The sequence below is a fragment of the Lynx rufus genome, unplaced genomic scaffold (assembly GCF_022079265.1).
Source record: "Lynx rufus isolate CCGP_SWC_20201006 ecotype Redwood Valley unplaced genomic scaffold, mLynRuf1.p SCAF_29, whole genome shotgun sequence".
NCBI lineage: Eukaryota > Metazoa > Chordata > Mammalia > Carnivora > Felidae > Lynx > Lynx rufus.
This window is the reverse complement of record NW_025814844.1, coordinates 8,970,001-8,988,427: the sequence shown is the minus strand read 5'-3', so window position 1 is coordinate 8,988,427 and position 18,427 is coordinate 8,970,001. Positions and strand designations below refer to the sequence as shown.

Below are 18,427 nucleotides of genomic sequence, written 5' to 3'. Positions count from 1 at the left end.
GGCATTATATGGCCGACGAAAAGGTCACATTACTCACAGAAGGCACATGCTCACAGTGGAAATGTGAGCGACGCATTCCCCACTCCCTGTGGCTGCAAGCGCTCATGCTCAACATTAATAAAGCCATTATTTCAACTCCGTTTGTCATTTCGCCACCTGCTAATCGGATTTATTCCTGGTTTATGATAAAATGTCTGGTATTTATCAGGGGAAGATAAAACACTACCTCAAAACCCAGGAATTCTGCACTACTCTCAATATGCTTCACTTATTCTAATCTTTATTGAGACTTCAAGTCTAAAAGAGTCCCTTGTCTTATTTCTGCTTCTCGTGTCGCACTCTGAGCACCGGTTGTATAATAAACGTTTTTAAAGAAATGAATACCAGGGCCTAAAAATGTTAGTTTCTATTGTGTTTCTCTTTTCTTGTGTGCTCCTTGGTCTGTTTCTCCCTTGAAGCCACCTGCTTTGAACTGCAGCAAATTCAGTGCCACTCCCAAAGTAAAGCCTAAATTCTAAAATTCTATAAATCAGTAGAAGTTGAAAGGAAACAACCGTGTGTTGTAAGGAGTATTAAATGAAGGTCCTTGGCCTTTTCAAAATCGACAGGGTACCCACTGTCCGACAAGGAATTTAAATTGTGACAATGATAGGCAGGTCACATCTAGTCCTGGGGCATAATTATTAAATTGCTAAACTGTAGACATATTCTATTAGGCTAGGAAGGAAGCATATATTTATTACGATGCTCACACTGCTGAAAACACATTTTAGGGCAGAGCAGAAAGGTCAATTTAAATATTTAGACAATTTTCAGTCTTGAGAATTAATCACTGAGTAATTATTGATTTTGCCTACTGTTTAACCAGCCTCTTTTCTCTCATCTGAATTATACTTTTGGTTTCCAAAAGGGGTAAAAAAAATCTGTTCAACCTTGTAAGCTTGTGATATTCACTAGTAATGTTAAAAGAGACAGAAGAAGCCTGACCTTCAGACACAAGCTGACCAAAAAGATGCAGGGATAGAGCATGCATGATCCCAAATCCAATACAGGATCAGATTCCTGGGGGCAGCTAACTGACCCCTCATGCCCTACAAGGGACTTCTGCAGGTGGATGTGCACCAGCCACCACTTCCACTTGCACCAAATGTCCTACGGCTACACTATCCAATCCAAGAGTCACTGCTCACATGTGGCAATCCATTTAGTTAAACTTAACTGAAATTGAAAATTCAGTTCCTCAGCCACATTTTCCAGTCACATGTACCAAGTGGATACCATACTAGAGAAAGCAGAGATGGAATGTCCCCATGATTACTGTGCAGAGCCTATTGGTAGTCACTATGGATAACAATCTACCACCTGGACAAGTGGCAATATGGTCTTGAAAAAGTGACACTGAGCCCTATCGTCATGAGATGGTAGGAATGGCAGAATTAGGGGGATGTTTTGGCTACAGCCAAAGCAGAAGGGGGAATCTGAAGGACTAGTGATGGACACCTGGGGTTAGAAGGGGACCTCTATGATATTATTCTTGAATAAATGTAGCTTTTGGGGGGGGGAACTGAAATAGAAACATTAAGATGAGCTTCAACAGAAGGGAAGCACTGAATTGGCTCTTGGATAGTGACAGACAAATTATAATTAATAATCAGAGCAAAACACTGGGGTCTCACTGCAATGCCCAGGGCTCAAGGAGGTAAAGAGCTTCGGAGCAACTAGGAGGAAGGTGCCAAGCAGCAATGCCATCTAGGAGGAAGGTGCCAGAGTAATGAATCCCCCTGGCAAGAGGGAGCTGCCTCAAAAGTCATGATGGAACATCAAAGACAGCAAAGAGTGGTGAGCAGGGCTTCGGGGAGCATGTCGCAGAGGTCAAGGCAGCAAGTTTCCTGAAGGCAGCACAAAGCACTGTCGGTAAAACTGTTCATTCAGGAATCTCAGATGCAAATGGGAAATAATCAGTGTGGAGCATAGCAAGTGAGAAGATGTAATGATATTTCATATATTCCAGGACATATCAATTTGGGGGTTCTTATTTATTAAGATATGCCATGCTAATTCACCAATGGAGATATCCTGTGGACACGGTGGGCATAGGCTGTCACAGGATATGCCTCATCAGCTGGGAAGCAAAGAAAGGTTTAAGCCAAGTGAAATGGGTCGCCCTCAAAAAGTAATGTGCACCCCTCAGGCGGCTGGCAGTTTTGACACTGAAGTCACATTTATTTTAAGAGAAGGTTATTATTACGAGCAAATCACTAGCAAGCATTACTGTTCAGAATTCCAACCATTTATTATCCATTATGCATCCATTACTACTCCACGGTGCCACTGTTTGTCATGTGTTATTAGTATAATGGCCCCATAATGGGCTATGCTTCTTTGACACTGTTATAACTGCCATGATTCACAAAGCCAATATTACAAGGGAGAAAGGATCATATACAATGAAATAATGCATGACTGCAGTTATTCAAATATTATATCATTGTCGGCCATGCTTACCATTATCACGCTGCTTATTAAAGGTGTATTAGTAACAGCAAACTGCCAATTAATCCAATTTTCCATGTGATGTTATAAATAGCTACTCTTTTGTGAGGGAATATGTAGAGGGCACACAGCTGATGCCAAGAGTTAATGCTCATTTGTGCATTAAGGAATAACTAATCCTTAATAATCAGTAATTCATTACAGCAAACAATCTATCAGTACATTTTTATTTGCAACTCACATTCATTCATTCATTCATTCATTCAGCAAATATTTATTTGCCACTCCTGAAATGCCAGATACTTGTGCTATGGACACTGGGGATATCAAGAGTACCTGAGTAATCAAGAGAGAAAAGGGTTTCCTCTATTAGCTTACATTCTAGTGGCAAAATAGATGATAAAAGAAATAAGTGAATACATAATTTAATGTCAGATAACCACAAGTCTTATGATGAAAATTAAATTCATGTAAGAGGAGAGTAAATTGCTTTACAGAAGCAGGGATCATTAGACAGGAACATGGATAATTCTCCCACTGCAACAAGTAGGAATTTTGAGTATGTATATTTGGACAAGGATAGAAAGGTAGATTTGGCATGGGGATAGGAGCAATTTTACTCTGCATTTCTTCCATTTTCCCAGAGAATGAGAAGCCAAGGTTACAAAAGGGGAATGAGGAGAAGGACGTGAGGACAGAGGATGTGGGAAACGGTGTTCCTGGAGAATGGGGACATGAACTGATTTGGGAAATGGAGCGCAATCACAAGAATGAACTTACGGTTCCCTTGGACACTTGCAGAGATAAATTTAAAGTTAGACCTCTTGGAATGTCTCTTCATTCTTCTCCAGGCATAGGATTTTTCTGGCCTCACTCAGAAATTTGCAAACAGGCAACCATTTGAGAATGGGTGAATATCACACTGTCAGTGAAGTGAGGGGCTACGGAGAGACACTCAGAGCAGAAAGAGAAGACAGTCCACTTGTAAAAGGACACAAATGCCAGAGACATGGCACATGGTAAACAAGACAACAACACCTGCTTCACTGAAGGTTCTTTACGCAAAACCTCTGAAGTCAGCCCAGAACCTACTGATTTTGAGTGGCCCTAAAAGCATCTACATGTAGCTCATACATAGAGATTTTATACATATTTTCTTTGGGCTTCACTGTCCATTTATAACTTTGGTACATTCACATAAAATTGAGGCCACTTTCACATATTAGAAAAAAAAATGCATCTTCTAACCTCACAAAGCAAATCTTTACTGGAAAAAAAAAACCATGAAAAAATAATTCTCCTATTTCCCTGATTCTATCATGCACATCCCTCACCCCACCCTGTACTACAGTTCACTGATTATTAAATCAAGATGCACCTTACAATAAATTGTGAAGAATTTTGCCAGTTGCCTGTTATAGAAGTTGGTCACGGAATAGCTGTCATTGCCCACACTGGTTTTGAATATAGCCAATCCTTCAACAGATGATTTTGGCATTTTTCAAAAGCAGAAGAGAGGGTTATGTGTGATCCCTTCATGTGAAGTTAAGAGTGAAGTATCACTTTCAGCTGAAAAGATAATTTTTCAAACTGAATTCAAAAGTCACTAGCCAAATCCTAGTATTTTTCTATTTTCTTCCAAATTTTACAACGGTCTCTAAAGGTAATAAAATGTGGAATAAGATTGTAGAAGTAAGTCAAGATTACACAGGATTAGTGGGGCACATTAGAAGAGTTGATTCTTTTTCATCTAAGTATAATAATAGGAATGGGGTGCCTGGGTGGCTCGGGGCGTCTGGGTGGCTCAGTAGGCTGGGCGACCGACTTTGGCTCAGGTCATGATCTCACAGTTTGTGAGTTCGAGCCCCGCGCGGGGCTCTGTGCTGACAGCTCAGAGCCTGGAGCCTGCTTCGGATTCTGTGTCTCCCCCCTCTCTCTAACCCTCCCCTGCTCACGCTCTGTGTCTGTCTCTTAATAATAAATAAACATAAAAAAATAAAAATAAATAAATAAATAAATAAATAAAATAATAGGAAGACACCAAAGAGTGTGTGCAGGAGAGTCATGTGATCCAACCCATGTTTTCAAGTTCACACTGGCATCTTTATATAGTATGGACGGACAGGATCTCGAGTGGATCCAGAGAGCAGCTGGGAGGTAACTGTAGTGGTCCAACTGACAGATGATGTCAGCTGTCAGTAGGGTGACTGTCATGAGATGGAGAGCAGCAATGGGACTAGGGATATAGTATTTGGAGTCAGAATCAATCGAATATGGTGGTTGACTGCATATGGTTGTTTCAAGATGGGTAAATTTTAGGAATGACTCCCAAGTGTCTGGTTTGAGCAATTTGATGGGTAAGTTGCCATTATTAAGTTGAGGATGCCTAAGGGAGAAACGGGTTGGGGCCTATATAGTGAGGAGTTCATGAAACATATAAAAGATGTCAAGTAACAGTTAAATATATGACCCTGGGGCTCTGGAGAAGAGGTCATGGAAACAGACAGATACAAACTTGGAAGTTATCAGTCAATAAAAGGTCCTGACAACCAGCGGAGTGGATGAGTTCTCTGAGGGAGATAGAACCCAGCAGAGGTGCTCAGCCCAGGCAGTGCATTAGAATAACCTGAGGAGCTCCCAAACTGCTGGGCATTTTAAATATGCACTCAGGCTTCAGAGCTACCAGAACAGAGAAGTAAAGACAAAGGGACCAAGGGGCGCCTGGGTGGCGCAGTCGGTTAAGCGTCCGACTTCAGCCAGGTCACGATCTCGCAGTCCGGGAGTTCGAGCCCCGAGTCAGGCTCTGGGCTGATGGCTCAGAGCCTGGAGCCTGTTTCCGATTCTGTGTCTCCCTCTCTCTGCCCCTCCCCCGTTCATGCTCTGTCTCTCTCTTTCCCAAAAATAATAAATAAACGTTGAAAAAAAAAATTTAAAAGACAAAGGGACCAAGGCCTTGGGCAAGAGGTTAAGGACAGAAGCCAATGAGAAGACTCAAAAGGAGCAAAGAGGTAGAGGAGAACAAGGTAAATGTAACCGCATAGACCCTACAAGAATGATTACTGCTACCCAAAGGAAAAGGACAGGGAAATACTGATCATTACATTAGGAGTCCAAGGACTGAGTGCCAGCCTCTCAGCTCTCTGACATAAAGGCTCACTGTGGACACCAAATTAGGGAGCATACATTTGAAAGCGTTAATTGGATGACTTAATTTTCCTACAACAGTATCACAGGTCAGAGGGCTCCCCAGAGAACCACCCAGATCTTAATGTCTGCTGAATTTAGAATCCAAAAGCAGCCACTCATGCCTGGCTTACCGTGGAGGGCAGTGGACACGCACCACCCTCCTCAACCCATGTGGAGAAGAGAATTAAAAACGAGGGCAGAAGACACGCAGTCTGCCTTTCTCTGAATGTGAATAAGTACTCCTTGTTCATGTTTGAGAAGAGAGCACATTCCGACTCCAGCAGGTCTGGGGGAGGCCCTGATTCTCCCTTTCTGCACTCTTCCAGGTAATGCTGGATCTGGATCCTGCTGCTGTGGAAAACCCTCCCCTGTACTACACCCTTGAAATGCAACACCCAGTTCCTGCCACACCCAGTTCTGCCAGGATGTGGAATATTGCCTAAACATTTTCAACTGTGCCTGTTTCCAGTTTTTGCCCTGCCTGCCTACCAGATCATCAACCTGTTCGCTGGGGCCATCATCCTGCCCAGCCTGTATCTCTGAACCCCGTCTTCGGTTCAACTTTGATTCATTCCCTACTGGTTCAATGGCCCTGGAACACAAATACATCCTCTGAGTTTACAGGATCTACACATCCCTTCTTTTTCTATCACCAGAACCCCTTGGGTCCCAGTGAATATGGCCCCGTCCCGTTGTTTCCATGACTCGGCCCTGTTTCTGCCAAGGAAGCAAGGACACACACACACCTGGGCGGAGTCCTGGAGTAGAAAGTGCTGGGAACAAGCCCCTAAGAAGCAGTAGTAGAAAAAGAAGACCCGTAGCAACCATTTGTGCTGCAGACCCCTGTGGCCCATTTCCCACAGCTGAGCCCCAGTGGCTCCCACAGCTATGCAACTTCCTGCGATTCCTCTGCTCACTGGTCCAAACACAGATCGTGTACAGACCACTGGCTCAAGGGGCTTTCAATTAAAAAAAAAAAAAGAAGAAATGTGTATATAGATACAAACATGCATGCATACACACACATACACATTAAGACAGATTAAATTTGAAATCTCCTTTGTCTCTACACGATAGTAAATAAAGGCATTTGGTGTTTGGAAATGCAAATAAAACAAGGCATGTTCTATACTTTTTCTAAGAGAGGAAAAACTGTTCTCCTGGAGAAGCCATCTGCCCCTCGGCATCTTTGCTCACAAGGCTTGCTGCATTTGCAAATGGGCTTTTACAACATTCAATAGTTTGTGCCATGCCCCCCATATTGAACTGTGATTTAACCTACCTCCCCAACTCGCTTGTGAGGGCAGGTTCCAAGTCTCAACATCACCCCAGGGCCCACTGCTCCTGGAATGGTCTCTTTAGTAAGTAAAATCTCTTGATTTTAGTAAGTAAAAGCCCCCTCTCCCTCTTTTTAATGAGCATCTTAATTTTGTCCAGTACTACTGCAGTCTGCAGAACCAGAATAATGGTTCCCAAAGTTGTCCACATCCTAAGCCCAGAAACCTGTGAAAGGGTTACCTGAGATGGCAAGAGGGAATTTGCAGGTGTCATCTTGAGATGGGGGAATTATCTTGGGTTTCCGGTGGGCCCAAGGTAATCACAACTGCCCTGATTAGTGGGAGGCAGAAATATCAGAGAGAAGTTTGAAGATGCTATGCTGCTGGCTTCGAATGTGGAGAAAGGGAACATGAGCCAAGGAGCAGATGCAGGCCCTAGGAACTGGAAAAGGCAAGGGAAAGGGTTCTCCCCCAGAGCATGCAAAAGGAATCCCTGCTGAAATCTTGGTTGGAGCCTAGAGACACTGCCAACCTAAAGAAATATGCATTGTGCCACTGAGTTTGTGGTAATTTGTTACAGCAGCAGTGGGAAAATAATACAACTCCATTTTGGAAATAAATTAATCTAATGTAAGAATTCACTTGTTCTCTTCTCACAGAAGAAGCTGCTTTCCCTGAGTCTATCCATCATCTTTTCTTATTTCACAAGAAATGACACAGATTTCAGAACAAGATGGGAGATGTATTCACCCTCTTGCCTAGTCACTTTATTCTGGGGAGTTTTTTGCTCTTATTTATTTTTGATAGATATTCTTCCACTGGTAAAAATAGAGTGCCTATAAAGCAAGATGTGAGAAAAAGAGATGATATCCAGCCTAATTAGCTAAGTATCAGTATTAGTAAGGGCATGTGGAATGTCAAAACTGCAGCTGGTCAGAAATAGTACGCTTCTGTTCAAGAAAACCATGGAAAACGTGCACATCTCCTCCAAAGCCAAGGCAAATCCAACAGACTCTCTTGTTTTCCCTGAAGGAAGAGAGCAGGTCCACACTGCACGTTCTGACTGAACATCTGAGAAACAAGAGGTTTCGTTATCACAGCAGGCAAGGGGTCTCATACTTCCTGAGTAAATATAAAGCACTGAATAAAGCAACAGACTACAGATAATGGAAGACCTTTTTTTAAAGTTGAGAATTGTTAGCCTAAAATGAGATCCTTACTAAAAAGTCCAGTAACTCTTGAAACACAAATATAATCCAGCATCTGTACCCACAGGTATGTGCATTTTGCAGCCGAACAATCTGTAGCATCCCTCAGACGCTCAAAGAAATGTATAATCCTAAAATAAGGGTTAAGAACAACTAGTGCTACAACATCATCATCTTTATTTAAGAAGTTTCTACACAGACAGTGTTCTGCACAGAAAACTGTGAAATGTTCTATTTCTATTCTATTCTGCTCATGACTAAGCTGATGCCTCCAGCCAAATAATCACATGTCAGGATCTCATTAGATCTCACAGGTCAGGCTGGTGAGATGGGGGCTTGGTGAGGATTACTTAAGGAGTGCCAGCAATGGCTCCAGAGTGGGACATCCGAGTCATCGCCAGGGCAGTTCTTCCTGGCGGTGCTGTTGGGCATATGATTCTGTTCTGGATATAGAGACTTTAATAAAAACGTTCAAGGTAAGTATCTATTTACATTTCTTTGAGAGTATAATTCTAGTGGCAAGGAAGCTTGCCCTATGAAAGATTATACATCGTTTGGGGAGCTTGACTACATTCACACTGAAAATCAAATGAATGGATGGTTATCAATTGATACGAGGAGAAATATATTTAAGTCTAGAAGCTATTAATTATATGGTATAGCTCATCTCTTCTACCTCTTTCCACTGAATATCTAAAACTAGATTGGAAAATAAACATAGATGTGGTTTCGTTCAAAAATATTTAAAAAAATAAGGCAAGAATACAAAACCGTTTACACTAAAAGTAACAACTTTGTAAGTTCCTCTCTCATAGCCAAATCAGTCTGGTATATCTATTAAGACAGGAGTTGGCAAATTATAGTCCACAGGCCAAACAGGGTCCATCATCTGTTTTTGTGCATCCTGTGAGCTAAAAACTGATTGGTTTTTATATTTTTTTAATGGCTGCAAAAATCAAAAGAAGAGTATTTCATGACATGTGAAAATTATAGAGAATTCAAATTTCAGTGTCCTCAGTTTTACAGGAACATAGCCACCCCCATCTGCTCGCATACTGTTAATGACTGTTTTTGTGCTAAACCACAGAAGCAAGGAGTTGCGGCAGAGACCTCAAGGCCCATAAAGGCTGAAATAGTTCCTTGCTGTCCCTTTACAGGAAGAGATGCTGCCCTATGGGTTACAAGCTCCGGCTGTAGTTGGGTGGCCTTGGACAAGTGGCTTAAGCTACTACGTGTGACTGTCTTTTCACCTGCATCTACGTTATAGGCTTGCTGTCTGGTTTAAGAGAATATGAAAATGTAAAAGCACATAAACAGCAACATGTAGGCACCACAACTGAGTCAGCCATCACCGATATTATTGTTGCTGCTGTTTGCTGTTACTATAATTACACTAATGCACCTTTACCGGGGAGGGCATTCTACCTGCCGTAAACCAATCTGGAAATCATGGCTGACACTAATTTATAGTTTCACCTACTCTTAAAAAATATCTTTTCATTAATTGGTCATAATATTTTTGAAATTTGTCCCAGTCTCCTTCCCAAATGAAGACAGTCATCAATCATTGTGGCACTGTAATGGGCGTTAATTAGAAGTTTAGCTCAAAGGACAGTCATTTTTAATGTTAGTATCTTGTTCTGTCCTCATATTTCAAAACCATTTTCAAAAATGCATCCCAGCTAGAGACAGTGGCAAGAGAGGTGATATATTCCAATTCTGCTCCCTTTTTGACAGATAATTAAACAAGGACTCATAGGGGTCAAGCAACTTTCTCGAAGCACAGGAAACCCTTAATTAAAATGAACATTCACTGACTTGTATTTGGACTTTTGCTTTGCACTAATCCACCTGCAGGTTTTTCAAACAAAAGCTTTGAACTTATTGGTCTGCCCAAAAATTCAAAACAGTCTGGTCACACAAGTAGACAACTTACCATGACAATTGGACAATTTTTGTCATGATGCTTTTATTTCATTTAGAAATGCCACAAATACATCCAGTTAATGAATTAAATATGAAAAGACTTGCTGAAGACACTCAATTTATTAATGATTCAAGAGAATTTCCTAAAGCATCTATTTGGAATTCATTTATAATTCATTTCACAGCTTAGCTGTGGTTCCCACAGGGCAAATATTTATCAAATATTTCTGTTTTAAGTCCTCCTTTTACATTAATTTGTAGAAGAATACACTTTTTTTCCTAAATAAAGGCTAACCTTCCTAAAAGCATCCATCCGTCTATTGTAGTTTAACGTGCATTTCCTGATAAGGTGACAGTAATGGGCCTTCAAATATAACAGAGTATACTGTGCAACCAAACAAAAGAATAATTATTAAACATAAAAGATGGCTATAAACTGAACATAATACACACTGAGTATATCATAAATATTTATTAGAAAGTAACTATGGTAATTAATAAACACAGTAATCAACACAAGGGAAATAGCATCTTAAAAACCTGCCATGGCAAGAAAAACTTCATAGGCCATGAGCCACACATGAGCAAATTAATATTTTCAGTATGAAAATCAGAATATCTGACTTGACTAGTGCCAGTGGACTTAAAAGAGCAAGAGTGGAGAATATCTTGAGTCAGGCTGCCACTGCCCTGTCCTGCCAACACTGACAATTTATAGTCTCTAGTTCCTATGGCTTATCACAGCTAGAGGGTAATATCTGAAATGAGAGAGCACTAGCTTTGGAATTAGAAACATCTGAGTTTACAGCCAGTTCTTCCACTACTGATTGTGAACTCTGGGTCAATACTTAAAGTCTCCATGCCAACTGTGAGGCAGAAATAACCCATACCTGTAAGAGCTTTGTGTAACCAGTCTTACTGTGGTGATCAAATATGGAATCACTATGTTGCACACCTGAACCCAATTCAGTGTCACATGTCAGTTAGTCCTCAATAAAAATAAAAGTTTTTTAAAAAGTTGTTGTGAAGATAAAGGTACAATACATAAGACACTTAGCTAAATGTCTGAAACAAGGTCCATATTCAATAACTGGGTCTTCTTACTCTACTGATAACACTTCTGTGACTTCTGAGCCTGACACCATATCTACTGCTGTTATCACTTCTACTACAACCGCTAAGAAGTCACTGCATCCTACTCCTTTTGGCCAATGTACTATTGGCGGCAACATGTCAACTGTAATAATTCACATTCTTTGTATCTGCACACATAAGGCCCACTAGGCTAGGTAGTATTTAAAATATAAAATAAAAACACCATAACAAGTGTTGGTGAGGATGTAGACAAACTAAAGCCTTCATATTCCATTGGTGGGAATGTAAAATGGTGCAACCACTATGGAAAACATTTTATGTTAAAAAAAGAGTTACCATATGATCCAGCAGTTCTACTCCTAGAGATATACCCAAGAGAAACAAAAACTTACATCCACTAAAAAACATACACAAATGTTCATAGCAGCATTACTCAAAACAACCAAAAAACCGAAATGACCCAAACATCTACAATGATGAATGGATACACAAAATGTGGTAGATCCATCTGTACAATGGAATACTATTTAGAAATAAAAAGTAATGAACTACTGATACATGCTACAAGATGGATGAACCTTCAAAACATTATGCTATGTGAAAGAAGCCAGGTACAAAAGATGACATATTTATTACATGATTCCATTTATATGGCATGTTCAGAATAGGCAAATCCACAGAGACAGAAAATGGAATTAGTGATTGCCAGGGGCTGCGAGGAGATGTAGACCAAGGAGTCATTGCTAGGGCGTATGAGCTTTCTTTTGGGAGGAATGACAAGGTTCTAAACTTAGATAGTAGTGATGGGTGCACAGCTCTGGGAATATAGTCAAAACCAGTGAAGTTTATGGTGTGTGAGTTATATCTCAAAAAAGCTCCTTTAAAAATAGAATTAATCAAGCACATAAGGTCAACTACTATTTGAGGAGTGGCAGAAAGGAAAAAAGTTAGTCTTCTGGATCTACTGCTCTTTGCCAGGGAGTGCCAGTACCACCGCCCAAACCTCCAGGGAGGACAGGCAGTGTGGGCTCAGCACAAAGGACAAAGTAGGGTGGGTTAAGAGGGAACTCGGTCCCCACCCTAGACATCTGCTCTCCCATTATGAAGTGGGATATTTATGATAACGATTAAAACATAAGAATAGAAAGAGTAGGAAGACTATAAACTCTAGAGTTGAAAACTCTGTTTGAAAGCCAGGGTTTAAACCCAGTTCCCCCCGGGCACCCGGTGGCTCAATTGGTTAAGCTTCTGACTCTCAACTTTGGCTAAAGTCATGATCTCACAGTTCGTGAGAGGGAGTACCACAGGGCAGATTGGGATTCTCTCCCTCATTCTCTGCCCCTCCTCTGCTTGTGCTTTCTCTCTCTCTCCCTCTTGTGACCCTGGACCAATTACTTAACCTCCCTGGCCTTCAGTTACCTCATCCATAAAATGAGTATAATAATAGCACCTTTGTTCCCACGGTTGCTATGAGGATGCACTAATGCATATAAGCCCTTACAAGAGTGTCGTCTGATAAAATTAAGTGCCATCGTGGTCATTATCATCATCATTAGTATAATTTTTTTGGTTGACCTGCTGACTCTACTCTCAGCAGTCAGACACAAACATGCAGCACAATACCATATGAGCACGAGCACTCCCAGGGGAGTACCCCTCGAACTCACCACAGACTGTGGGCTTGTTCCTCCTCTACCTACCGATGACAATTCCTTTCATGAGGCCTCTTTGTTAGCACAGAAAATAAAGGCACCCAGGGAGAGCAGCACAGGGCATTTGCACTGGCTAATAACAGCAGTTACTACTGACGGTGCTAGAGAGAGTCAGGCACATTTTTGGGTATTTTACATTTGTTACTTCACTGAATTATCACAGCAAGCCTGCAAGGTAGGCATTATTAACCACATCACTTTACAGATAAGAAGAAGTTCAAATATACTGAGTAACCAAGCTAATAACACAGTTAAATAAGTCAGAGCTGACATTCAAACCCAGATCCGTTTATCCTATGTCACTTTCGTACATTATGTTGAACTGGATTTCCAATGGAAGAGTGAGTAATCAGGACCGGAGTTAGGAATGAGAGAAGAGTATTTTTTGTTTCACACAATTACTCAAATAACAGGATGCCAGAATATATGCAGTGCCATCTGTTCTTTCACTCATTCACACGTTTATTAAGCACCTATTATGTGCCAGTATCAGGGATAAAAACAGTCTTGGAGAGATAGATGTTAAAAGAGAAAATTACAAAAAAAATTTTTTTTAATAAATAAAAGAGAAAATTACAGAACAATATGGTCAGCATATTAATAAACAAATGGTGCTGGACAAACAGGAGATCAGGGAAGTGTCAACTGTGTTCTCTACTGCAGAGAGAGTCCCATCCACTGCCTTCAATTTCCTTAAACAAGAATTCAGAGGAAAACACTTGAGACTCATTTTCAATGCCTTTTTCTCCCTGGGAACACTGATGAATGGAATTTTAAGCCACACTTCTGAATCTTTTCTATAATTTGTGTCTATTCAGAAAACTGCCAGCCCACAATCTTTCTCCTTGTACCTCATGGGACAGGACAAGGATATACCGAACTGCAGGACTGGGGGTGGATGCAGCATGGAGAGTCCACGGCAAAATGGAGGTTCCATCACAGGAATGGGCTATAAGAGGGCAGAGGCTGTTGGTGAGGTCAAAAGTACTCTATAAGCCCTAAGACATTAATGTCCATTCCAGGACTGATAACATTCTGACAGATTGAATGGTATGTGGAAGCAATTCATTTCCCATTTTATAAAGCACCATTTCACAGGGTAGAGAATGTCAGCAGCATAAACACATCTTCATTTAGTCCTAAAATCCTAACGGGATTTCCATTGCACTCACAACCACAGGGGTAACACTTAAGGTTCTAATCCTGTCAGAGAAACGAGGGATTTTTCAACTCTTTCCTTATAGTAAAAGACAAAGCAATTACCATGGAAGAGAAAGAATAAGGAGAAGATACATGAAATATTTCTTTGGAAGGACCAGCTAAATTCTCAGAGATTTAAAAGGATCAATGTTGAGATAGTAAATAAGAAGTACACTAAATTCAATTTAGGAACTAAAGTTTTTCAAATATTTCAAGGTAATGTGTTAGCCCAATATGATCACATAAATAAGCTGGCAAATACATTCAACTGGATACCACGATACATAGCTTATGAATCACAAGAAAGCAATCTGTCACTTAGAATTCTAAATAAGATTTGATGTACTATTGAGTTTTTCCTATAAATGCAATAATTGTATAATAAAAGTTAAAAGAGAATTCAGAGAAAAAAACCTGAGGTTCATTTTCAATAACAAAATATTCGTGAATTTATAAAGTAATTACGATATCCAAAAGTTATTCCCAGAGTAAGTGCTGTAAGAGTAAGCAATAAAGAGCCACAAATAATAATTTCAGCAATATGCTTAAAATTCAATTTAAAATAAAATATTAATAACAATATATGTAAGAGAAAACACCTATAATGTTTACTAAATATGTACTAAATATGTACTAAATGTTTACTAAAATATATGTACTGATTATTCTTTATGAGATAAATTATTCAGCATATAGCACATAAGATTTATTTTAAATTATAACTGTACATCACACATAAAAGCATCTTTCTTGATAGTGCCTATTTTCAAAGTAGTTGACTTGAATCTTTTTATTATTATGAAATAAACTGTGTTTGGGTGGAAAATAACTTTTGAACTGTCATATGTTATATAATTATTGAATACCACAACTTTCAGCTCTGTACAAAAAAATGAAAAGCTTCTAAGAAAATTTAGTTTTGATGATGTGTGCTTTTAAAAAAGTAGATTTCACAATAAGAACAGTAGAGAAATCTGTTCATCAAATATTTATATCAAAATGTAACTTTTTGTTTTAGCTACAGTGACTAAAGTCCTTTTATTCATTTTTCTTTGCTCTAACAAAGAACAGTAGAAAACAAAGACTTAATTGTTCTTGTTAAGGTGTTTAATGACTATTTCAAAGAAATAGCTGATAATAGTGACAAAAGGCAGCTAAAAAAAGAAAGAGAGAGAGAGAGAGAAAGAACAAAAGAAAGAAAGACAGAAAGACAGAAAGAACAAAAGAAAGAAAGAAAGAAAGAAAGAAAGAAAGAAAGAAAGAAAGAACACAGAAAGTCTAAACAGCAAATCCCAACGTGAATATGTTAGAATCCCACTCAAAATCAGTTGTGTGTCTAATCTACAGATTCCGTGTCAGGTACCAGCCAGCTGGAAATCTCTGTATCCAGGAACTGGGACTAGGAACGAAATCAGTGGAAGTTTTCTCCTCCAACGGAGCCAAGAAATTGGAGCCACAACAGCAGGGCACTTCTGGCAAGTTCCTACCTTTAACCGCTGCTCATCCACATCGATGACTGTAGCCACGCGAATTAGCCTGGGGTTCCGTCTGTCCACCGCTTCAAGCCTCATGCTGGGCAGAAAACCGTGGGGTGGCCGCTGAAACATCAAGAGAGCCAAAGTCAGCAAAATCCCACTGCTCAGATGCCACATCGCATGTTTTCTAAAGTGCAATTGATCTGACTTTGCATTTAGACCTTGAACACAACTGGAATTTAGTTTTAAGGACACGTAACACTTCGTGTATATTATTTTATCCAGTTTCATAAAAACCTGTGAGAGGAGAAAGAATTTTTTGGTCATTTTCAAGATAGCTAAAAAGACAGATTAAATCATATATTCATTAACAATCACAAGATTCAAAATAGGTTCTAATTTATTAACAATTTATCTATTTGATTAATTTTTTCTGAAATTAACTTTATAAATCAAAAAACTGTTGACCACTCTCACTGTCCAGTTTTGTAGAGTATGACTCAGCAGACAAAAGTATTTACTAAATAATTAGAAAAACATAAACATAATCCTTTATAAATATAAATTTTAAAATAGATAAAAGCTGCATAACTCTTGACAGTTAAAACTATTTTAGAATCATACCACAATGTAATTTAAAGCTATAACCTGTGCTTTTGTTACTTATCTGTAACATAAGCATGTTAAAAACTGTTTTAATTTAAGCTTCTTCCAAAAATCCTAGGAACCAGGAGTCTATAATGAGGACACTTAGGAAATCCTAAAGAAAATGGGGTGGGAAAAAGCACACTGGGACTTACCAAATCAGTGACACCAATGAAATTTAAATACAAAAAATCAAAGTCAAAAGAGAACTCCAGCAGTGTTCATAGGTTGGTAAAAAGTCACTCTGAAAGCTATTACACATAAAATATTCAATCGACTTTTTTGAAAATGAAACTGTACTGAATTTTGTAAGTCTAGAAATGGCAATAGGAAACCCTTATAATACATAATAAACAGTTAAATCTTTCTCCAATATCTGGTTTGCTTCTCTCCAGCTTTTGTGGAAGTATATTTTCTTCTAAAATGCATTATTATGTCTACTAAATGGAATATACTGACTACAAGTAGGTCTTTGATGCTTGAAAATCTTTCTGTTCTCCCCAAGGTCACTGTCCTGATAACAAAGGTAATAGTTTCATATTGCAGATGCCAAAGATACACAGCTTGAGATGAATCCATGATAACTCCATGTCAGAGGCTGGAATTTGCCTTTTTAACGAAATCATAATTTTATTTTCTTGTAATTTTCTTCTTGGAAAAATAAAATGAGTTTTGACAGAAAGCAAAAGAGAAAGAGCTTAACTACCAGCAGCTGGTACTTTGCTTATCGAGTTTTTTCAATTCCTGAAGTCCTTTCTAGCACTCCAGGACTTCTGGCTTTCTTAATTTGATTAAATTCATTTTCTAAATCCACTCTATTATAATAGATTCATTTTAAAAAACGAAACAGAATTTTGTTTAAAATCCCTTTTGATCCCTAGAAAACTTTCTATAAATGAAATCGTATGTAGAAGCTCGCTATATAAAATTCTGACTAAAGATGAATCAGGAAGCCTGGAGCACACAATTAAGTTGAAAGGGAACAATCTGAAAACCACTTTACAACATAAATATCTCTAACTGTACTATCAGTGCACTGTCTTTTCCCCAATAATTTATGCTTGGTTCAACCCTGGAATAAAGGTATAAGTACAAATTTGAACTTTAAAAACTGGTATTCTAAATGCTAAAAGCAATGTTTCCCTCAAAATGGATAAACCTGTAACACACACCCACTGCATACAGTTCACCTATTTTATTATGGCATCGTTGGCATTCAAACAGTTCCCAAGACTGTGAAAGTTCAGAGTTCCTGCCATGTGGACTAAGACAAGCAGAAATGAAGGACTCTGCCATTATTAGGGGTTGATGAGGGGCTTTCAACTGTACTAGGGTGGGCTACGGTGCTTTGTAAGAAGGGAAACCATCATTACTTTTGTGTAGAGGAACAATAGTAAATGAGTCACCTCCTTTGTAGTTTTAACTGAAAACCAGGCAAAGTGGTTATGAAAATAACACTTGCATTTAAAAAGAAAAAACTAGAATAATTTGAGCTGACAAAATTAAGTCAACATGTACACAGTTTCAAGTTGAGAGTGTATTAGAGAGTATACAACTCACCATTTTAAAAACTTTGGCAGGAACAGCATTAGTTTGAGTAGCTTCCAGATATTCTGTCCAGGAAAAATTTTCCGGATCAGGATAACCTGAAAAATACATATACGTATCAAAAAATTACTCACTAATATTTTGATTCCCATGTACTATAAGACATTTGACCTTCTGTGAACTGCTCACTATTTAACAGCCCCTATGCTAAGAACCTCACATACATTACCTAAGTCTATTTTAACCTCTGAATGGGCTGTTTCATCCCCACTAAGGCAAGCAAGCACTCATATATCGGTTCATTCATTCACTCAACAAGGTTAAACAGGTTGGCCAAGGTCAAATGGTGGGTATTTGGCAGAGCCTGGTTACACCCAAAAGGCCTCTTTAGAAAGTTTGAAAAAACACTCACAATCCCTGTCTGACCTCAGACCATAAACTGAAAATCTTTCCAATTTCTCCAATACTTCTGCATCTATTAGGGTTTTGTTCTCTTAATTACGTCTCTGTAATTGCAATTTCCCAGGTTTGCCATTTATAATTGCAACTTATATATTGGTATAACATGGTACAAAGCACTGTATGTTTAAAAAAATTCTAACTGGGGGCACCTGGGTGGCTCAGCCGGTTGAGCATCCAACTCTTGATTTGGGCTCAGGTCA

General features: G+C 39.2%; 1 protein-coding gene across 3 annotated transcripts in view; it reads right to left on the bottom strand.

Annotated features, from left to right (window-relative positions):
* Positions 1-18,427, bottom strand: part of L3MBTL4 (L3MBTL histone methyl-lysine binding protein 4) — a 368,508-nt gene that overhangs the window by 227,452 nt on the left and 122,629 nt on the right. For all 3 annotated transcript variants that reach the window (XM_047090320.1, XM_047090321.1, XM_047090322.1), the window contains exons 9-10: positions 17,778-17,863; positions 15,585-15,695 (exon numbers count right to left, since the gene is read on the bottom strand). In XM_047090320.1, coding sequence (XP_046946276.1) covers positions 15,585-15,695; positions 17,778-17,863 — 197 coding nt within the window. The remainder of the gene's footprint in view (positions 1-15,584; positions 15,696-17,777; positions 17,864-18,427) is intronic.